Genomic DNA, 23,240 nt, shown 5'->3' with positions numbered 1-23,240 from the left:
CAGCTGCACCATGGAAAGGAGCAACCCCTTCCCCATGTGCCACTCCTGCAACCCTGTCCTTGGACTGTACGCTATCTCTGGCTTTTCTTAGAAAAGTTTTAAGTTGTTATGAGGTTCCGTATTTTGTTTTTAAACCATGAAACTGTTCATTTGCACTGGTGGCTTTGGCTTTTTTACCTGTGCGAATGTCATGGTTAACACCTTCTACTGAAATAACAGCATTTGGGATTCCCTTTCCGTGCACATCTTTTACTATGCCTTTGATGCCCCGATGGACCTATTGAGAGAATAAACCAACAAATAAATATTGCACAGCAATGAACAGTACTATCACTGGGAGGATAAAACAAATGATTAATTTTATATGTGGAATTCTTGTATTATATGCCTCTTCTTTTGGATCACAAGATTTCGAATGACCATTATTAACCCAGTATCAGCCTTCCAGGCATTAGGTTCTTGTGAATCAGCTTACAAATTCTGTCAGGATTCCTGAGGCACCACATTCAAGAGATAGATAAAATGAGCAGATAAAGCAGCAGATGTAAAGGGTTTTTTCTGGCAGTCCTTTCTAGCAAGCTCTGCACCCACATCAAATTTTAACAAGCTTCATTATTTTATTCGCCTAAGTCGAAACAGCCTGGCTGAAGTGATAGGCCCGTATTGCTTGTAGGTAAGATTTCTAGCACAAATACCAATATTCATATAATTAGTCATGCAAGAAAAATACCAGAAACCTTAAACTCCCTTTAAAAACCCGAAAAGAGTTGTGTTATTCAGAAGTCACCCTTCTGTTGAATACCTGTTCCATAAAAACAATCAGAGACTCGCGGTTGTTTTCCCATTCTTCGGGCAGCTCACTCTCATGGGGATACTTGTCACAGCCAACGTAGATGGACAGCTCAAAGCAGTTGGTGTGCAGATAACTGAAGTCATTTATGCCTGTCAATAGGCGGTAAAAAAGAAATTATTTTATATCCTCTTTTAATCTGTTGATCAGATCTGATTATTTTATGCCAAGTATTAGAACTTATTTAAACACAAGCTGTGTGTTTATCTAGCTGGCTCAGTCTGCAAACCTGGAAGGGCAAAAGTTTTTTTGAAACGCCACATCTCCTGTAACAAAGCACCAGAATAATATCAGCGCTATATTTTTAACAAAACAAGACTTTCTAAAGAGAGTGTCCCATCACATGTTCAAAACAGAGGACTCGGGATTGCACCATGACAGCATGGACCACTGTGTCAGCCCAGTACCACATCCCCAGTTCCTCTGCCTCAGAGAGCAGCATCCTTCTGCCATCACAAAACCTAAAGGTAATAGAGATTTAGCAGAAAACAAACAAACAAAAGTCATTCCAGAGGAAGTCTCTATGATATTGGCGGAAAAGATGGGGACACAACCAGGAAGATGCTAGGAAGGGTCTCTCTCTACAGCAAAAGGCTTGTGCTTTGCTTTTTAGAAACCACTGAGCTTCACTAATCCTGGATACTTTCCCATGGAGCAGCGTTCACTTGTGATTGCCCTGGGTAGAAATGGGATGGGATGGGTTAGCTTGCATGGATGTGCAGCCATTAACTGAATTTATACAATTTATAGAGCCCTAAATGCCAGGACACAGGGTAACATGCACACAGTGATTGTTATGTAAAAGTGATTTATCGGAGCATTTGATGAAACAGTTTCTCAGTCTAAATGTTTTCCCCCATAAGTAATCTAGATGATGAGAAAGCCAGAAAAATCAAGGTAGTAATAATTCTTTTAAGTTATATATAGTGTCAGCTTGTAAGGAATGCAAGGATCTATTCTATTGTCTCTGCACCATTGCTCTGCAATAGGGATCCTAATCAAAACCCAGGAACCTCAGTACCTCTGACCTCTGAGGAGCTGCAGTTCACGTCTGCGTTACAGAGTGCAGTGAGCCTTCCTAAGGTCCTGAGCACTACAGAGGACTGCATTTAGATACAGATCTCAAACATTTCCATTTCTCAGATTCCTTTCCCATTTTGCACGTTATTTTTCCTTTGGGTAATTCCATTTATTAGTTCTCCACGATCACAGATAACATGATACAGTACGCGAACACTAGAGGAAGAAATGATGTGAGCTTCATTACTTATTCCTCATGCATTTCAAATAAAAAATATTCGAAACACTTATTAATGTTTAAATTAATAATTTTAAACATTTATAAATGATTATTTATTATATTTTACATGGCAAAGATTAGGAGGAAATGCATTCACCAAGAGCTTCTGATTGAAAAGAGCTTAAAAAAAAGCTTTTAGTCCTGTTCAATTACCATAGAGCAGTAGTCAAGTATTTAATGAGCCCTCAGTGCCTTCTGGATGCAGGAGGATTATATAATACAGATGTTATGCTTTTTATTTTTGTTGATGGGGAAAGCCTAAATATCAGACAGTGGCATATGCTACTATGCATAAACGTGCTTCCTCTCCGTTTGAGAAACAGCCACAATTATTTTCCCCTCACATACTGTATCGCATCCTGATTAATCTGTTGTGAAATGTTTTGCAATACACAGTAATTGCTCAGTTTTAATACATGTATTTAAGAAAATGGCTTAACGTTGCCAAGAGCAACTCTCCGTGTAGTGTCTGAACATGCAAATGCAGCCTTGAAAACACTGGAAATAAAATGAAATTCATCAGTCCTTTGCCTTTGTGCAGTTTATCCAGTGCAGAAGTGTGATATGTAAAATAGCTGAAGAATTTGAATTCATTGCAGTCCGAAATATTTGCAGGAAAGAGTACGGCTGGGCTTCAAAGGCATACGGACGTGTTTGATATCTGTGCAAAGATATCTGGGGTGCTGATACTTCTCTAGGGACTCTCTGGTGCTGAAAAGGAACTAGAAAAATCCTGTATAAATTTCTCCCTGGCATGAGCGGTGAGCAGTTTATCTGCATGATCACTGCAAGGCCAGTCAGCAGGTGGATGAGGAGAGAGGATGGGCAGCTTCAAGCTGTGGGACAGCAAGGAAATGCCATCCACACCAAAGGGCAGGTGGGGCAGCTTTCTGCAAGCATTATAGTGGTGTGTCACCTTCAGATCAGGCATTAAGCAAGCAGTGGCTTAGGAGGAGAAAGTGTTACATGTTGATCTAAAAGGTAAAGAAACAGAAAAAGTGGAACGAGCTATAGAACTACTTCTGTATAGCCATGGGATTACACAGTGAAAAAAATACAGGAAAAATCTGTCTTCACATCTCGATTTGTATTTGGACAACCCTTTACAACGCAAGGTGCCATTGGTTAACTAGCAGCTGCAATACATACATATACATATATATCTGCAACAGAAATCACACTCTTGCCTAAGCAGGCAAGAAGTCTAAAACCATCCTGCAGGCTGGAGGCTTGAGCTCAAATGGAAACTACATCTTTTGAGTTTTAGTGTTGAGTGCAAGGTGTAAAGAATTGAAAGTAAAAGCAATCTTCCAGTGTTTTGCTCAAAGACAATCTTGGAAGTCTTACTATAGTGTAAGAGAACAGGATGTAAAGCATAATGAGAAACATCATAAAGTAATAAAAAAAATCAGATGAACCAAATCCGAACGAAATCCAATATGCAATTGTTACTGAGAAATCAAGATGCTATTCAGCATCCATATTGTACATCATTACTTAATGTAACTTGGTGTGACAGCTGTTAGTGACATGGCCAACGTCATCTCTTCTGAATCCATTCTTAATCATGTTTCTTATAGCACTTAGGAAAATTGAACTATAAATGAGACAATTAAGTGGTTGAGTTAGCATTCAGAGCTTTTTTTTTTTTATATAAGTTGCAGAAATGCATAGCAATCTACTGTCAGGCATTGGCCTTGTGATCTAAGAGTACACTCTTTCCCCCTGAAGTCACCCAGCACTTTTTAACCTCCTGAAAAAATATTTTGAAAAGTTAATTCTTGGCTCAATGCCTTTAAAGGCTGGCCAGGATTAACTTGACGTGGGCCAATGTAAAAGCCACGTCCAAAACTTAGAAATGTTTATGCAGTGAAACTACCTGCAAGCCACAAACATGAGCCAGCTCCAATAAAACGTGGTCTGCACAGACGCTCACATGCATCTGCTTACCATTACTGCTGCGGTTGTTCCTATTGTCATTCAAGTGATGGTAGATGCACAGCTCATTTCTTAATTTCACAGACTATGTTGGCTAACCGGTGCACTTATAAAAACAAATATTTTGAGCAGATTTGTGATGAATCAGCTGAGTGCCTGATTCTGAGCCTGCTCGAAGTGCACACCCATAGAGATAATCACGCCTATTGCTGCTAAAAATGTGCTTATAATTGGGCTTTCCTGGAAATCGATGCTTTTTCTGCACTACAGGACATGGCTTCCCCTTCGTGCTCGTTAATGGGGTGACAGGCTTGGGCATATGGTGAATGATGGAGTCTGTAGTTTATTCTGGCAGCAGAAATGCCTGTGGAGTCCCCCCAAGTTTAAGTGTAAGGAAGTCCAGGTCTCTTAAAAACAGGACAGTAGCAGGCAAGCAGCAACTTTTGGTGAAAGCAGGAGGCTGAAATCATGATTTTCTTATCTAAGGGGCACTGGAATCTCTCCCTGGAGTCACTGCTTTGGCTCTGACACTGGTTACCTTTGATGTTCAGCAGCAGTTTTCTGTTGGCGTTCTGTGAGATGGCAAAGGCTAAGAGGTTCTCCCCTGCTAGTGGGTTTGCACTGGGTTCCTTTTCTCCTACCAAACCATCTTGAATGTACAGAATCCATAAAACTAATGGAAATACCCAAGAAAGGCTGAAAACCCCAGTAGTCAATGAAATGGTCACCAGGTCCTAGTGACAGTCCCCTTCAATCTTCTGATACTTGATGAAATGCAGCAAATAGACTTTCGCATGGCCAAATATTTTTCTCAGGGCACACATTTTACCATCATTACCTCTGCAATGTACACCAGGCAGCAAGAGCATTATCATATTTAGAAAGGGACTGCTAATTGTGGTTCCTACAGACACTTACTTCCAGCCACGGTATGCCAGGAGGCTCCGTTAACAGTGCCATCCTCCTTTTGGAAGTCCTCTGTGTGACACGCTCTCCTTCTCGCATCCGTCATCAGCCGGTGAGTGGAGGCATAGGAATATGCAAGCCAGCGAAAGACATGGTCGTCCGGGGTAGGTGTGTAATCCTGGGTTTTCCACATCGATCGCACCATGTCGTAGGGGTACGCCACCACCAGCTCTCCTCCCTGCAAATTGCCTCCCAGCACAAAAGGAATTTTTTCCATCCACGCTATTATTGCTCGTGTCTCAACTGCCACCTGGGAGAAAGAGAAACAGGAGCTTTGGCTCAGCCTATGAAATGTAATAATCTTGTTTTAAAGGTAGACCAGGCAGGAGCCCTGCTGTGAGCTTCTCAGCATGGAGTAGCCAGCACAAGAGCTGTGGCCGAGGAGAAGGGCTCCTTTAAATTACGATGCCTGCCAGCCATGCTTAGGAGGTCACCGACAACCCATAAAAACTAACAAAACCTTAACATTAGTAATTCATGCAGCAGGAACATCTACCTAGTGCGAGGCCAAGAGCAGCAACCCACAGAGATGTCAGACTGTGACACGGCTCCCCCTGCCACGGGCTTCAGCTCATTTCAATGAGTTTTTGAAATTAGGGATTTTGAACGCAGAAATATGTCTAAAGCGCCAGAACTGCCACAGTTAAGGGCCTTCCCCTCAAACCGGGGGAATCTCAGCTGCTATAAATAGTTGCCATTGTATTTAAAAGGCCATGTAAAAAGGAATTAACTTTTTGGCGCTACAATAAATGACTTTAGCATAAGCCACTGCATTGGTTTTGTATATGCCTCAGCAGCTGCTGTGTTATTTGAGGTAAGAATATATTTCAAATAAGAACAATTAAGAAAACTCAGGAGAAGTTTGTATGGCGACTGAGTTTGCAAAGAGCTCATCTACACCGCAAATCTAAGGAGAAGCCTAATTTACAGGACTGAGCCCTGTGGTGGGGTTCTCCTTGTCTACCTGTTGCTGCCTAAAAGTTGGGTACCGAGTTCTCCAGGTTCTTGCAATAAATGAGGGAAAAGAGAATCCACCAGGAAGCAGTTCCCTTCCCAAGGGCTGCCTCTATAATACGGGACTGAATGGTGCTTTTGTGGTACATTTTTATTTCCGTGGACTAACAAGTAAGCCTAGACAAGTAGCTAAACTACTTAATCAGGTATGTAACTTCACCCACAAGTTACTAACTTCTTGAGAAATGTAAAGCTCACTCTTTCAGCATACCGCAGCCTTTGTGCTCCCCTCCCTCTTGTCTTACTCACAGTGGCGTTTTCGGACAGGTACCAGTCGGGGATGGGGATGTGATGGTTTGGAACTTTTTTTTTACTCTTCTTCTGATCTTCTGACTCCCAGAGCAAAGAGTTTAAATCAGGGAAATTATTGTTGATGTCAATGCCGTCCTGAGTCCATCGTCCTAAAGACCAGCCCCCTAATTCTGAACCCTTAGATAAAAAAAAAAAAAAAAAAAGGATAAATATTCATTCAGAATACAACTTATGAGCCCTCAGCGAAGTAGATAATTCTATACAGAGAAATGGAAGGATGAATTATGTAATGAACTGAGATGAATAATTGGCTTTTTATTTATTTTGTATGAAACCTCAAATGAGGTAAAGCAAAGTCCATGAAAAATTACTTGGGGTTAGCCAAAATGTTCTAGTTTGTTTTCAAGGTTTCTTTTTAAGACTGGTTTCCCCTAGGTTGCAATGGAGGTAGCATATATTTCCTTCCATGGCTGTGAGTTGACTTGTGTTCCAGTCTTCTGCAGACTTCCTTGGAAGATTTTCCAGTGCATTTGACCCTGAAATTTTTCCTCCTGGTGTCTGTCTTCTTCCAGACTGAATTATTATGATGCCCAACACGTTGTGCTCTCCTTAAAGATGCACTATTAAATTTCAGCTGCAGAGGAATGCAAAGTTTAATGTGCCTACTTGAGTTTCTCATGAGAAACACTGCATGAATTTTTCCTTTTCCATAACGATGTTTCCATTGATCTATACACCTCGGTATGTTTTTTTCTGCCAGTCTTCATGACCCTTCTTTCAATTTCTTTCCATACACATCTTCCTGTTAGCCAATGTCACATAGAAAACTATTTCTTTCAGCTTTTTATCTGAGTAATATGTTTCAGTGGCTTATGTTTGCTTTGATGTGCTTATTTGTTTGGGGGTTTTTTTTTGATTGTTTGTAAAATATGATCTGTGGGGGAAAAAAATGACAACAGGAGCACATTTCATTCATCTACTAGAAGTAAAATAATTCCTCGATATTTTCCTGATCGCATTACCGCTTTATACGCCTTGTCGTATCCATCCGGATTGACTGAGGGCAGGAGGTGGATTCGGGTATCCTCAATGAGATGTACAATGCGCGGGTTCCCAGCCAGGTATTCCTGGCACATAAACTGCATTAACAAAAGAATTAGCTCACGTCCAAGCACTTCGTTTCCATGAGCTCCTGCAATGTAGCGGAATTCTGGTTCACCTGTTGAAAACACATGGAACAGAAGTGTAGTCAGCGCAGCAAATCGAACATCTAACCAAATCTCAACATTTCACTCAGGGAGAGTTTGAGAAATGCCTTAGCTGAGCAGACGATAGATGAAAATGTAACTTTACAGAAACAATTACTTTCTGTTCTATTGTAGAACAGGTTTATATATCACTGATATCTAAAACCACTGTGTAAAACCTTCAAAACCCATTTTCTGTTAAACAGATTTTTAATTATACTCACATTTTCAGCATGTTACAGGTAGATTTTAGAAGTTCTGATAGCCTAAAAATAGCATGAAAAGTACACTAGCAATTCTTTGGGACAGATGTTAGGGCTCTTAAAAGGTAAGAGTAACTATATGTAATTGATCTTTGGCTTCACACACTCCTTTTCCTTCACTAATGGAAGAACAGGCTCACATATATTTTTCAAGGTTATATCGAATGCCACAATGCTTGCAACTTAACTACAAAATCTGTCAGAGGTGATTAGGAATAGTGCCAGCTATTAAAAAAAGCCCCATCATGTAACTGTCCTTTGTATGAATAACACTTGCAACCAGCACCAGGACAGACCCTGACTGGCCAAGCCACAGCTGGGGGCTGGATCCTGCCTCCCGGTTTGCCTGGCCCGTGGGACACTCCTTGCTTGTTTTCTGCAGGACTCTCAAAAACACGTGAGCGGACAAGGCATGAATTATTCTGGTGTTAACATCTGAGATCAGCCCCAAGTCTACTGAGAAATTACACCTGTTGTGCTCCATCCCTTACGGCAAAGGGAAGAGATGTCTCAGGAGCACATCGCGGCACTCTTCACACGGGATAAACACCTATCAGGGAATTTATGGACACCTTTATTCCAACAGCTACCCCAGGCACTATCATAGTGAGACCTTTATTTTTTCTCCACAGAAGGACCAAAGACTGAATGAGTTTCTATTCTGAAGAATTATATCACCATAGGAAATTTTACCCCAACACTCACCAGTGAAAGATGATTTGGGAGATATGTGCATTCACCCCATAGAAAAGAGGTAAACGTCTATCCAAAGCTACATAAATCCCCACAACTAAAATCCATTCCTCAGTACTAAAATTCACTTTTATTTTGCTATTTTAAAGATTAAAACTCATTATCATTAAAGAATTTGATCCCACATTCAAAATGCCTTCTATTTGTGCTCCCCCTCCTCTTCCCAATTTAGAAATATAGCATTGAAGTTCCTCCCACATACATTTGAAATCTTTGCTGTCGTGAATACAATTCCATCAGTGATAATTATTGCAGATACAGAGAATGAGGAGGAGAAAAAAAAGCCAAATCCCAACACCCTTCAACAGATTTAGTTAGACTAAATCCTAACCAACTTCGTGTTCTCCTGGGTTGTCAGAAATCTCGACAGCATACAGCTTTAGTCCTTGGTTGCTTTTTCCAATATTGTAAATTCTTGTGATGTTCGGGCACATTTTATTCACAGTTTTCATCAACTGCCAACAAAAAAACACAACACATAGTTAGACCATGCAGCACCAAAATAGATCCAGTATTAATTATTTCATTCCAAATTGCTTGTGGCAAACCCTCTTTGTTTGCTTTTCTAATTATTTCTTAGTTGTAAAAGCTTTATGTTTAGTTCATGAGTTTATGGCTCTGCTATCACACAACATAATGTTTGTTCAGCTGGAGTGAGCTGAGTGCTGTCTGCTGAAACACCACGGCAGATCTTCCTTACATGAGATGTATAAACACCACAGCAGATCTTCCTTACATGAGATGTATTTGTAATATTTGTAATATTATCATGACATTAAGGACTTGAAGGGGAAACCCAACAGGAATAAACCCAGTAAAAACATACAACTATAATATCAAGAGGTAGTAACCCACATTTTTAAAATGTTATGCAATGGAGAGTAATTGGCCAATTTAACATTTCTTTCTACACACTGTGATTTACTATAGCTCTGAGGCTTGAGAAGACCCAGGGAGTCCCAGCGGCACAGCAATGCACGTACGTTAGATTGCCACAGACACAGCCTGTCCAGAAAAGCAGATTTCTCTCTCCTCTGCCCTATGCAGCAGCAACTTAATTCAAAACAAATGGAGAGAGAAGGATATCATCCATTCAAACATTATTTCCCCCACGAACTCTGATTACACCTGCCTCTGAAGAGGTAGAAACCAAGCCCCCCCTTCTTTTATTAGAATGTGAAATGTCATAGGGGAAAATTGTTAGTTAAGGCAGCGTTGATGTGGCCAAACCAGCAAAACGGATTTCTCATAACTGACTTACCAACTTTCAGCAAAAAATAGATTTACTAATGCCAACAGCCTGTTTGAAAACATTCCTCCCATCAAAACCTAGTCTATTCACTGTTTCTGCAGATATTGCATGACATAGTCAAAATATAATTAAATACCCTTAGTGCTTACTAAAGCTCATGGGTAAGGTCATGGTTGAGGGTTTCAATGGAGTTACACAGATGTCATTTGGGTAAGGACACCGGAGGCCTAAAGTGTCCCACAAATGCTTTACTGTGGAATTTCAGGTGAATGTTAAAATTTACAAACAATACTGAAAATTTATGTGTTAATAATAAGAAGTTAGAATAAGAAGTTATTGCAAATAACTTGGAAACACAAGAATTTGTGTGTCTCGATTTTTTCCCATTAGAAGGCACTGAAGAAATAAGGACTTTACCGTAAACTGGAACCGTAGGGACTATTAATTAGACAATCTTTTCATAAGCATGGATGCATACATTATTGAAGAAATATTGTAGCATAACAGAACTCTTTGCTTACATAGTGTTAAATTAGAAACAATATTGGCTGATGATTTAAAAAATGCAATAATTAGATGTGTCCGATTCCCATGCCGCCATTTAGCAAATCTAAGTGGAAACCCTCCTCATATTGGGAAGAACATCATTAAAATTCCTCTCATAAAAGGCTTCACTTCTATTTATAATCATGTTGAAAAGATGCTATTTTTGTACATTTGTCATCTCACATTTGTTTTACACATATGAGAAACAATTTCTTTTCCAAATCTAAACTCAGCACCTGTCTGAAAAATACAGTCAGTTATGCTCTTGCAGAGTATTGCCTAGTTTCATATCTACTTTTTCTCACCACTGTCATCACCATCAGTGTGGTGGGGTTATGGGTACCCAGCTATTCCCTTGACACTCTTTTTAAAGCTCTGGGCGTGCGTAAGTGGGTATGTCATCATTTGTTGTTCCAGCTGAAACATATAGGTGAAGCCAGAGGACACTCTTTTACATTTTACAGTGCCTAATTTGAACAAGTCAATTACTTTTTTGAGACAGACTTAAGCCTTCATGGTCAACCTGCTCATAAAAACAAAAATACTATCCGTGGATGTGGAGCTATGGACCTCTTGCTAGAGCCTCACAGACCGAAACTTATTCAAGGTCTACTGCTTGGGGATTATTTATGTCCTACTGACAAGAGGATGAAATGCATTGTTATTGGATCAGAAACCATGTTTTTCTCCAATAGAGATAAATATTATTTGTTCACTATGCTGATGAGTACAGGCACTGCATTAAAAGAAGGTCTATTTTAGCAGGCCAAAACTGGCTGGCTGTAATGTGTAAATTGTCATGGAATCATTTAGGTTGGAAAAGACCTTTAAGATCATGTTACCGTGCCAGCCTTGTGTTTACTAATTCCTCTCCTTGCACCCTGTTCAAACAGCAGGGAACTCCCTCCTGGCTGACGTACCCCTGCGCCCATGCAGCAGGGATGTGAACAAGATCCATTGACAACTGGGATGTGAACAACATCCATTGACAACTGGGATGTGAAATAGGGAGGACGAGCTGGACCTCCCGGAGCTGCCTCTGAAGCCCAGCTGCAGAGCAGAGCCTTTCCCAACGCGCCTGGCGCCGCACTGCTCACCAGGTACCAAGAACATCAATTTAGGAAAGCAGTTAGAAGTATGTTAAATGCTCATTGCTGGTAAGAAAAATGCCTAGAACCAAGTTCAAAGTATATTACAATCAGTGGAAATATTTGTATTGGCCTCAGTAAACTCCCCATCATCTCTTTAATTGCAAGCATGTGATTACTTTCTGAGTCAAACAAAGAGCCTTTCCTGAATTAGGGCCTCTGTAGTAGACGTCACTGTGGCTCTTTTGATAATAGTATGGATATAACAATGTAGTTAAGTGTTTATATGTAAATAAGATACTGAAAATGAACATATTTCGTATTTGCTTTTCTCATACCCATTTCCTACAAACGGCACAATAGGTCACCTGAAATGTCACAGTGTTTTCTTTGTGCTTTGTACAAACTGTCAAAGACAATTGATGATAACAGTCAGTCAGGGCTTTATTAACAACCAGCAGGACTGTAAAACACTTCCACAATTACGTTCACTAACAGTTCTTATTTGACAGTTCCTATTTGTTTGTCACTACCAATTATTTACCCTATTAGTGCCCTGGAACAAGACTGCATGCAGCCTTTGAAGAAACCCTGCAAAACTGGTTTCTGAAGGTCCAATTCCTCCATTTTGCAGAAAAGGTGTATTAACTGTAGGTCTAAGTGACATCTACACTTCGAGGTGGCAAAGGGACTCTCCGTCAATGCCTTTCAGTTTAGGGCTATTTCTGATCCTCTGCGGAGATCACAGAACCATTTAGGTTGGAGAAGACTCTTCAGGTCGTCGAGTCCAACTGTTAACCTAATGCTACCAGGATCTCTGTGTTTCTTGTTCTGCTGCCACCCAAAACTGAAACTACCTCCTCCTTGAGCCTGGAGGCTATCAGATAGAGATGTCGAGCTGGCATTGCATGCAGCCTAGGATATTTGCTGGGCACCACTCTGGTTTTCTACATTCGGTTGTTTCACCCTTCGATACAGATACAAGTGATCTTCAATATGCTGTATTAAATCTAGTCCATAAACACAGCTGACCATGAAGAGCAACACAAGACTTCAGGGGTGCTTGGAGTCTGGCTTGTCCAACGGTATGAGCGACATCCAGTTAAATGGATTTCAAAATTAACGTTACTAAGAAAAATATGATCTGGGTTTGTTGTTTCAAAGACAAGGTTGTACTCCAGTGTCCATGTCAAACTATTTCTGGGGCTATCTAACATCCATTTTAACAGCTTCCTATTCAGCACAAATACATCATGTAAATATTTTGGACTCTAAGACAATCCTGACTTCTGCATTCAAGACACAGCAAGTTGCTCACATTGGCTGAAGAAAGAATCTTGAATGATTTTTTTTAAGAGAAAAAATTGGTACTATAAATTTCATCTTCCTAAACAGAGAGTTCTGTTAAAATAAGCTGACACTAAGGAAAATCCCTCCTTCTCACAAATACTTGACATATTGCAATGTAATATAACGCTTCCAAAACATGGCCCAGGGAACACCCTCTCCTCCTCCAGTGTTTGTGATAAGTTTCTTCAGAGAGAATTGTTTTTCTAAGATGGCTGGCAGTGAAGTAGCTAGCAAAACTGACAACAGTGCACAGTATTTTTTTTTTTTTTAAAAATAAGTTGACTCTGGATCTTGACAATTATTGTTCCATTTTACGCTTATGAAAGAAATTATGAAGTTCTAAGGGTAGCTTTCGGGATATAAGACTTATTGCAACCCAACCTACAATCTTCTGCGTACCAGCAGCAGAACCCACTTAGAATACAATGAGCTCTAAATACACTATTTTGACACAGAGAATTTGGGAGAGCACAAAGACAGTTGACAGCTGACCAGCTGTCATCCACAGTCACAAATTTTCTACTTGTATGAAAATTAGAAAAACATTCTCTTTTAAAGCTGTGGTGTTTTTTTCCCCCCCCAAATATATTTCTAACGTGATCAACCTGCCTTTCTGCAACGAAAATCTAAAATACACTTTATTTTATTATTCTTGACAGTAATTATGCCAATTGAGTTTCTACTTGTCTAATCTTTGTGCTAAGAAATATAGGCCATGAAATCTCTACTGAAATAAATGTGTGACTCAGTACACAATTGCTCAATAAAAATGAATGGTGATTCATGCAGTATAAATATGCTGAAAATCCAGCACACAGCAAATGATTCACACACTTCAAGTCCAAACGTATTATCCTTATAGCTGAAGAGAAAGTGGGCAGAAAGTCTCCTTTAGGACAACCCACACCTATGTCTGTGGTGATATGAAGCAAGATTAAGAACAATAACAAAAACAACAATGTTGCCTATTTGGAGTCAAGGGAACAAGAGTAACAAGGCTGGTAGGTTTAAAATTATACTAAGAGGATTTTTTTTCCTAGTGTTTTTGGTGATTTTTTGCTGATTTTCACAACTGTGAATACAGAATTGGACTCCCTAGAGTTTATTCTGATTATCCAAAGATACTGAAATATAGGAGAATTCTGATGGCTAAGGCAGGGTCAGATCTGAATGGAAAAACTGCTGCAACATTCACCACTCAAATAAACCTACAAGAAAAATGATGGCAAGTTACATGTAAATACTCCCTCTGCCATGTAGTGTCACCTGTTAAAGGTTAGATGATGTACAAATTAAGACTTTGGGCTTTTAATAGATTAAAACCAGAAAAAAAAAATAAATAGGTTGCAGACACCACTTAGTAATATTGTTAATGGGTAGAATTCAGATGCTATAAGAACTCAAAAACCTGCACCCATCCACCCTCCTCCATCCAGGAGGTCACACACCAGCCTCTTTGCCTACCTGCCTCATTTCCTTGTAGTTGTGATGCTTAAAGTCCAGATTATCTGTGGTTGTCATTTCATTTCTTCTGTGGTAATAATTATTTGGGTCTGAGAAAATAAATAAAAGAATTTTCACATGCTTATGAATTTCAAATATAAAGATGCTTAGCCATAATGCATGCAAGGAATGTGGAAATCTGAATTCCACCATCCTATATGTATTTAAAACAGGTTTTCAAAAGCAAAACTCATAGAAACAACACATTTGAAATACTTCTAATTACTGCACAAATCAGCTCCCATAGATCCAAATAGAAACGAGGAGGCAGCAGGCATCAGCTTGCTACACAGCTACTCTGCACAAACAGCTAAACTCCAACAGAAAAGCAGAAGGGCATCCTTAGGGTATAGAGGAGGGTGAAAGACACTGGAAAACCATGAGTCATGCAAGATAAGAGAGCAGGGTGGGGAAAACACATCAGAGAAAAAAGCCCCAGCAAATGTTTTGCGTCTACTTGATTAATTTACTATTGCAAGGAATTACCTTTTAGTTTTCTTGATGAGTGTTTTCAGAGCCCATGTTTGCAAAATACAGAAAGGTTCTACTATGCATATTAAACATTCCCAATCATTTTCATTATTTTCCCAAACATTTTTTGTGGAAGTTGGTGTTTGTCACTTTAGAATTAGCATATTAATGTCTATACAGATATAATGTATAGTTTGTGTGCTTTGATGAATCAAAGGAAAATATGTGGCAGAAGAAAATGTTTTGTTTCCTTGACTTTCCAGGTTATTCACCTGGAAAAAAACCCACCAGAAAACAGGCTAAAACAGTTCAGGTTCAGTTTTATATTTCCTGATACCTGTGCTCCTAGCCTAATCTGTTATGATGTAGAAATAAACAAGTCTATTTGGAAAACATCAGAACATTCCTTAATTTGTCATATCTGGGATGTCTGGATTTTTAAGTAATCATTTGTTACACCAGTGGTTGTCAGGCTGTTATGAAAAATTGTCTCCCTTAGCACAAAATCATCTTCAGTTGGTTTAAAATTATTGGGAAAAATCCAAATATGTAAGCCAATAATAATCCAATTATCAATCCAAGTGCTATTTTGTCTAATTGCAACACAGCCAAAATCCATTGTCTCTAGAGCAGAAAAAATGATTTTTTGAAACAGTATCACCTAGCACTTATAATTTGTTTTTTGGGAAAAAAGCATAACTATTAATAGGAAGAATGTATAGATGCTATCCTGCAACAGCAAACACTTCATGAAATTATAGAAACCCCGTAACACTTAAAAATACCTTATAACTTAAAACTTTTAAGCTTCATATTTCTAACATTAAAAATTCTCAATCTTGTTCTTCCTATAACATTCTAGAAGTATTTGGGAGTTGGTTTTGAGGGCTTTTTTAATGTGGAAGGAAAGCAAAATTTGAACTATTTAAGTTATTTATGATATGAAACATGCAAGTTCCATTAAGCTTCACTTACTCATGTTTTCTAACACTTATTCACATGCTTGTTTCCCCTTCCATTCCCTAAGGTTTCCCAGAAGAATTAAAAAATTCTGCCATTAAAAATTAAAAATAATAATAAAAAAAAACCCGGCATAAATACTGGAAGGTCAGTTGAACGCTGTTGTACTAATACGACTGAAAAATGTCAAAGACCATCTTGCTTCAGCAAAACCTGGCTGTTCAATGCAGTCTGTCCTTTCCAGTGGGAACTTATTCTATCAGAAGGTCACCTAGAAAGGGATTTGAATTTGAACTTGATGAGGTAAGGAAACAAGATTTCTTTGTTTAATTTGTAGAAACTAAACATTAATATATTGATGACTGAAAAATGGAAATCTTTAAAAAAATCCCACTTCTTCTAGAAAGAGAGAATGTGTTTAATGCCATACAGAATATCTTCACAATTGTAAAAATATAAACATCATAAAACTGCCAGGATGTTGAAGGCTTTCTCTATCACCACGAGCCAAAATATACAGCAAACGATATTTGTTCTTAATACTTTAATCCCATTCCTTTCAAAGTCTGGCACTTCTTCCATACATCAAACATTATTGTCATGGGAATGACTGTGAATGCTGTAGAGTTGGTGGAAACAAAGAAATGGTACAGTGAGAAGGATTGTGTCTCTGGTCCTTCCTCAAAACCTGCCCAATTTGACAGCTCTGTAGAGAATTAGCGCTCGTGTTTTGCCAGGCTCTACTGTAAGTCTGCTTGGATCACTGGATTTCTGCTGCGGCAGGAATACAGATTAGAAAATTAAAAGCTTAAATATAGAAAGGCATACAAATCTTGTGCACAGCTGGTTAGGTCCACTTTGGCAAAAATAATTCTCTTTAATAAAGCAGAGAATAAAAGACTAAGAAACTCAAATCACAGAAGAACTAGAATTGAAATATACTCATTTATTCATGGCAACATCTCAGACAGTCTTTCTTCCAAGCAGAAAAGGTCCTGCAAAACTGTGGCACTGTCTTTTATATAAAATAATATCTTAGCTTTTTCTACCACTAATTTATCTTTACATTACTGGTTGAGTTAATTAAGTTTGCAGGTATATATAAATTATATAAATGGACAAGTGACTAAGAAGCTCTAAAATACCCAACAACTTTCCAGCATGAGAGCTCTGGGGATTGCCCATAAAAAATACCAGAAAGGACCGATTGCTCAGCAGTTTGACATATAGAAGGCATCTGTGCTGGTCTTTTTTTTTTTTTTTTTTTCCCTCCTTTGGTTTTCAGTATTCTTTTAACTGGCACTGGGAAGGTATGAAGTGAGCTTTGCAATGACTTGAAGATGAAATCAGCACTCACCAAACAATATTATCAAAATGCTCTCGTTTAGTAAGTAAAACTTGCATCCATTCCAAACAGGATTTTTGTGCTTCATTCTCACAGAAGTCCTACAATGAGTTGTATGGTATTGTACTGATGGAGCTTGCAAGCTCAAGTGATGCTCACATGATGCTCCAAATGGATGTGATAATTAAGTCAATCCAAGTGATTTAGGCAAATTTTTGATAAAAAGAATATTCCAGTCTAAATCCTTCGGACTGCCTTAAAAACCTCAACGTGCCATTTTACAAATGACTGGGTTTTTTTTCATTTCCATGTCACACAAGTGGATTTTACTAGTCTTCACAGAATTGAACGTGCCAGAGAGAACATGTGTAATCTTGAAAAAAAATCTGCTGGCAGATATATCAGCTGATTCTAAGTTTTTATTCCACAGGATCTGTTCCATGGCAGTCATGAGCATTAACATCACATATTAAATCACTGATGAAATAATAAGCTTCAGCTGTAGATGGATTCTTTCCTATATGCATTGATGTATAGTCAAATACCAAACAACTAGTTCCCATTAAGCATAATGAATAATAATAATAGAAAACGCAACCTCTTAACCTGCAGTAGCTGCTTCTAAAAGGTTTTCTACCAACATTTGATCTTTCTAATGATTTCCTACAGTTTGACTCTGATAATAATGGTAATTCTGAGGACCATTCAGAATAGTATACATTTCATTTTACAAATAAAATAGAAAAAAACCTTTTAACGACACCCACTGCATTGCTGGGGGATGGTACACATCTGTCTTAATGAGTATGGGGAAACATAATACATTGGCCTTTCTTGGGCGAATTATTGAATTTGGTCTCATTTTTATTCTGCCTTTGCCCAGGCAAACTCCCAAAAATTTTAAATTGCCCAAGATTAAGTTTAGCTTTGCAATGATAAAAGCAAAACACAAGGACAGACTGTCAGTCTAAGCAAAAATCTACTCTCACAAGTAGTTTGCTGAATTTAGTACTGCTGTATACATGATCACTTATAATGAAAGATACTTGTAGAAAGTTAGTTTCATACCAAATGAGCACACTTCTAGACTTAAGCAGGGAGCCTGGCAATAAGAAACAAGCAGTGAAAATAGGACTGAATGATGCATCCACTGCAAAACATAGTGTTCTGCTACAGAGTAAAGTTAATTTTTTATCTTGGTTTGAAAGTGATGGCATAATCATGATACCAATGATAGTTTTCTATATAAGAATTATTAAAAATTAAAATTCATCACAAATTTATTCCATTAAAATAATTGCCTATTGCCTTGAATACTCTACAGTATAAATAAATGCATGAAGAGCTCAGCTAATTTTCTGTCTCCTATCTTGGGGTACTTTTGATCATATGCAGTTTCTTTCTGATTTTCCTTAGATTTGAAAAAGAACAGGCAAGGAAAGTACATCCATCCCTCTGAGGCAACTGCAAAAGATTGTGTGTGTCAGTCTACATTTATGTAAATACCAACAGTTTTGGAAACCAGGAAGGGAATTAAATGCTGCTGCTTTTGTCCCCTTTTTTTCCCAGTAAGAAATGGCAGCACTGATCCTCTCCTATAGGTAGGATTTTCTGGCAGCTTTCCTCCACAGCTAAACATTTTTTCCTTGGTGAAACAGCAAATCACTTCTGTTCCCTGAAAGATCGTATTGACATAGTTGGATAACACAGCTTTTTTTTTTTTTTTAGAGCTACTGTAATAGTCTAGAAAAGATTGTTTGTCAAAACTAGCCTACAATACACAAAAATGTTATGAATAATACATAAGCATTTAAGTGATACAAATTACAGTCATCTTATCTAATACCACTTATATAATTGGTAATTTCTCTGTTCCAATTATCTAAATAATGCTTTCTCACGGTTTGTCCAACTTTTAGTGCACGTAGCATATGCAGCAGGTTTTATTAACAGAGCACTAACAACAGGAATGAGTCCTAGCTGCCTCGAACCATTTCCATCACATTCTGCCAGTGCTAACAAGCTTTTCTGGAATATTAACATCTTATTCAGATTTCTTCTTTATCTGGTATTCCTTTCTTACCCTCCCTCGTGAGCCTACGTGATGGAAAGCTGATATAGAGTACAGACTGAATGCAAATTCTTAACTTATTCATGGTTTAATAAAGACATGAAACCGAACATTACAAGTTTAAAAGACATGCAAAGAAGTTCAGTCATGAAAAATTACATACTTTCCTTCTATCTCCCCTTTTGTCCTGGAGTATTTCCCTACGCCCCATCTGCCCATGCATTGTCGTTGCCTCAGGAGGACAGGGTGCGTGGATGCTCTAAAACATGACCAAACTGCTCCTCCAGACAACTTGATCTCTTGTATGTACACAGTCAGGGTGCAAATATAATCAAACCCACAGTGGGTTTTCAAGGAAACTGAGCATCACATAGTTTCTTTTATGGGTCTTCAGAAAGGATAGAGATGTGTGAACTGACAGATCCCTACCTCCTGATTTTGATGAATTTAGGAGACTTGCTCAGTTTTACTTAGGAGGAAACTTGGTCAGAAAAGAACCTTGGTTTCTAGTCGCACAGTCAATCGGTGTACTAGAGCAGTGCTATCAAAGACGCTGGAGCCACGGCCAAACCAGTTGGTTATCTAACTTGGATATGAATAAGATGATGCCAATAAAGGGTGAGGAATCCAGTTAGAGGGAACTGCAAAAAATAAGTCATGTCCTACAGGAAGAAAACGTGCATGAAAGGGCCTCAGCAACCTGAGGAACAGCTTTGTTTTGAGAGCCTTGCGTGCAATGAATAAAATGAACTAGAAGAAAGAAATGTCAGTTCTTTATGAGCTAAAAAGACGGGTCAGCAGCTTATCAAAACCTATTAGTTCTTTCAGTCCAATTACATTTTGAATAAACACACCCCATTCCCATTGTGTTTCTCAATGAATACTTCTGGTATTTTCTTCCAGGAATAAACTGAATCAGTCACTGCAGGCAATTAACTCAATAAATGATTATCAGGAAGAAGCACTGATGCTGTTTCTATGTTAACCCAAGACGTGCAAGAAGCTGTAACAGCTCTCATTGCAGCAGTGGTGGAAGTGCAGATAAAGTTCTTACCTTGGTAGCACCTTCAGCCGCTGATACAGCCCCCTGAAGCTGAAGGGTGACAAATGCTAACACCACAAAGCAGAATTTGGCCCTGTATGGGTGTATACCCAGTAAGAATCTAGTGTAAGTAACTGCTGCACTTAATAAAAATCACCTTCCAAATACCAACATTTTTGCTCCTCCCTCTTTAAGTATAGTTTTGTGGAATACAAAAAGATTGTGAGAATTTACCTACAAATTGCTTTCCAAAATGGTTTGAGCCCACCAGTCCTTTCAAGAGCCATTGGGGAAATATTGGCTCTGGAATTGTCCCTCCAGGGTAAAAGGTACAATGGGAAACAAGCAACCCACAGAGCCGAATTTTTCTAGATCCACAGTTGAAAGAAATCAGAATCCTACTGAAAACATGAATATTTACATACAGAGGACACCCTTGGTCAGTGCCATTCAGGTGCAGGATGTATTTGTCACCCACAGAAAAGCAGTTGTCCAAGTGCTGCTGGCGTTCCCTGCTTCATGGTAACACACCTACAGGCTAAGCTTCATGACACTTGCCCCATACTTCTCCTTGTCAGAGAATTGTCCCTTCCATGCCCCAGACTGGTGTTGGGTTGGGTTTTTTTTTTGGTTGGTTGCTTGGTTTTTTATTCCATGAGTATTTAAACATCTAAAAGACAAAAATCAGGCTACCTCTGCTTGTCATGTGAAGACCCTACATCAACAGTGGAATTGGAGGCAGCAAGTCTCCGAACAGCAGCAGGAACAGTTAAAGCAGTAAGGATAGGCTCTGGAAAGGCAGCGCTTTTTCTGGCTCTAGTATTTCTGAAAATACTATTCATAGCCCCCTGCAAAAAAAAGAAAGAGCTATCCCCAAGGTGCCAGAATTTACAATTAATGAGAGTGGAAAAAAAAAAAAAAAAGCAGATGAGAGACGTGAAATGAGTACTGGGCAACTTAGAAAAGGTTTGAACAAACAGTTTTGCAACTATTTATATATACATACATACACATATGAAGGCACAAATCTACCATGAGACTATTTACGATGTGCTTAACAGAAACATGGCTTTGCTATAATCTGCAGTACTGAATGCCGAACGTTTGGGGGTTTTTGTTTTTTTTGTTTTCTTTTTAACTGGCCTGTATAAGATTTCATTTTGTACACTTTGTTTGGCAAAACCCTAATTGTGTTTCAGACTCAAAAAAGAAACAGCCAACACTGGAGGCTTGTGCTAAACATCAGGTTGTGTCTCTTCCACAAGCTTTACCAAGGGTAGGACCATTCACCTTCACCCGAAACTTACCAGGGATCATGATGGCTTTGATAACTCTTGAAACTGGCTAGAAATTATGTACATGCCCAACTCCCCTCCTCCCCCCTACAAGATAAGCACTAGTTCAGTCACAGTATTTGCCTTCAAATTAATTCAGGGAAGTCCTATGGCCTGTACGATGAAATAAAAAAAAAAAAATATTTAAACATCAGACTACATAATCGTAAGAAGCTTAAGACATCTGCAAGTGACTGTCCCAATACCTAATCCTGTTCCCTCCCCAGTGCATGTGCACTCAGTAAGATTAATTGCATTTCAGCCCAAATAACAGAGAAAATCTTGTTAGATTGCCCATGCAATCTGGTTTTATTAATAAAGCTATAATAATACTATGAGGTCGCATTTGAAGAGTTATCTTGATGCTGTCAATGTATCTAAATAGATGCATTTGGGGTTGGTTTTTTTTGCATAACACTCACTAAAGACAGGTATTACATCAAAAGCAAAGACATCCAAAGGAAATAAAATTTCTGAGTCTTGGCACAAGCAGCCATGTCAACATCAATTGAGAAAGACTCTTACCTGGCAAAGGACACCCTAAGATTTCCAGCCTCATACAGATGCTACCTTCTTCAAACCAGGACCGAGGGTTTATACGGATATAACGTGCAACCAGCGGCACCGGCAACATATTGAGAACTGGGATCTCTTTCTCACTGTTTCCTTCAAAAATCTATGCAGGCCAAACATATGAAAATGGCAAGATCAGTTCTTCAAAAAGTCTCCTAGCACTTTTGGTAATAGAAACAAATACAGTCACCTGGTACAGCCCCAGGCTGATGGTGGCTCAGGCCAGAACTGCTCTGCAAATAGCGCAGTCTCCCCGTGTCCCTCGGAGAGGGGCAAAGGAGCTGGAGCTCCACACCCTCTCTCTGGCAATAGACACCTCAGAGGCATGAGATGTCCTCAGGGATTAGCAGACTGCTGCTAACCTTTGCACAGGCCATGCAACAAGAAACATCTCTCATCATGGACAAAGACTACTGCCAGGGTGGCGTTCACATCCATAGGCAGACACGTGCAGATCCGTCATACAGGGTGTTCCAGGTCCCTCTCTGTATTACGTGATTCACTCTTAAAATTAGTGGGACTACTGAGAAATGTGGCCTTGTAGTCTTACACTGGCTAATCTGGTAAATCAAAACTGCACGAGGACAGCCCCCGCTTTTCCATCTCTGCCTTTCTTCATAAAACGTGTTTTGTGATACTCACCACATCTCCAGATTCATTTCTGACAGCAGTCCATGCATGACTGTCATTGCTCACCAATACTCTGTAAGAGGTCACCCAGTTACTCCTTGAAAAAGACAAAGAGTAACTAAGTTATTTTTTCATAACTTAGAAAGACTGCAAATTGTGTTTAGTGTAATAAAGCTTGTAAGACTGCTAGCAATGGAAATCCCACTTGGCAAAGTCACGTCAACACTTGGCTGAAAAAGTGACATGCAAATCTAGATTCAACAGATAATTAAAAAAGCCTAGCACACAGAAGCAAAAAAAAAACCCCACCAAGGTAACACTCTGGGATTTCAGGAGGTGAGGGATTACTGCTCTCCTTTTCTTTTATACGCAGAGTTTGGGATAAATGGCTTATCTAGAACTGATGCACCAGTGTTCAAAAATCTTACCTTTTCAGCTACAGAACATTTATTATTTCTGCTGCTGGGAATCCATCAGAGAGGATGGAAAAAA

General features: G+C 39.1%; 1 protein-coding gene across 2 annotated transcripts in view; it reads right to left on the bottom strand.

Moving 5' to 3' along the window:
* Positions 1–23,240, bottom strand: part of CPXM2 (carboxypeptidase X, M14 family member 2) — a 101,898-nt gene that overhangs the window by 30,385 nt on the left and 48,273 nt on the right. For both annotated transcript variants that reach the window (XM_080403131.1, XM_080403132.1), the window contains 9 exons: positions 22,761–22,845; positions 22,071–22,221; positions 14,284–14,372; positions 8,915–9,038; positions 7,343–7,539; positions 6,318–6,497; positions 5,007–5,304; positions 803–942; positions 178–277 (listed from right to left, as the gene is read on the bottom strand). In XM_080403131.1, coding sequence (XP_080259257.1) covers positions 178–277; positions 803–942; positions 5,007–5,304; positions 6,318–6,497; positions 7,343–7,539; positions 8,915–9,038; positions 14,284–14,372; positions 22,071–22,221; positions 22,761–22,845 — 1,364 coding nt within the window. The remainder of the gene's footprint in view (positions 1–177; positions 278–802; positions 943–5,006; positions 5,305–6,317; positions 6,498–7,342; positions 7,540–8,914; positions 9,039–14,283; positions 14,373–22,070; positions 22,222–22,760; positions 22,846–23,240) is intronic.

The sequence above is a fragment of the Falco punctatus genome (genome assembly GCF_963210335.1).
Source record: "Falco punctatus genome assembly, chromosome: 9".
Taxonomy (NCBI): domain Eukaryota; kingdom Metazoa; phylum Chordata; class Aves; order Falconiformes; family Falconidae; genus Falco; species Falco punctatus.
This window is presented reverse-complemented; position numbering and strand designations above follow the sequence as displayed.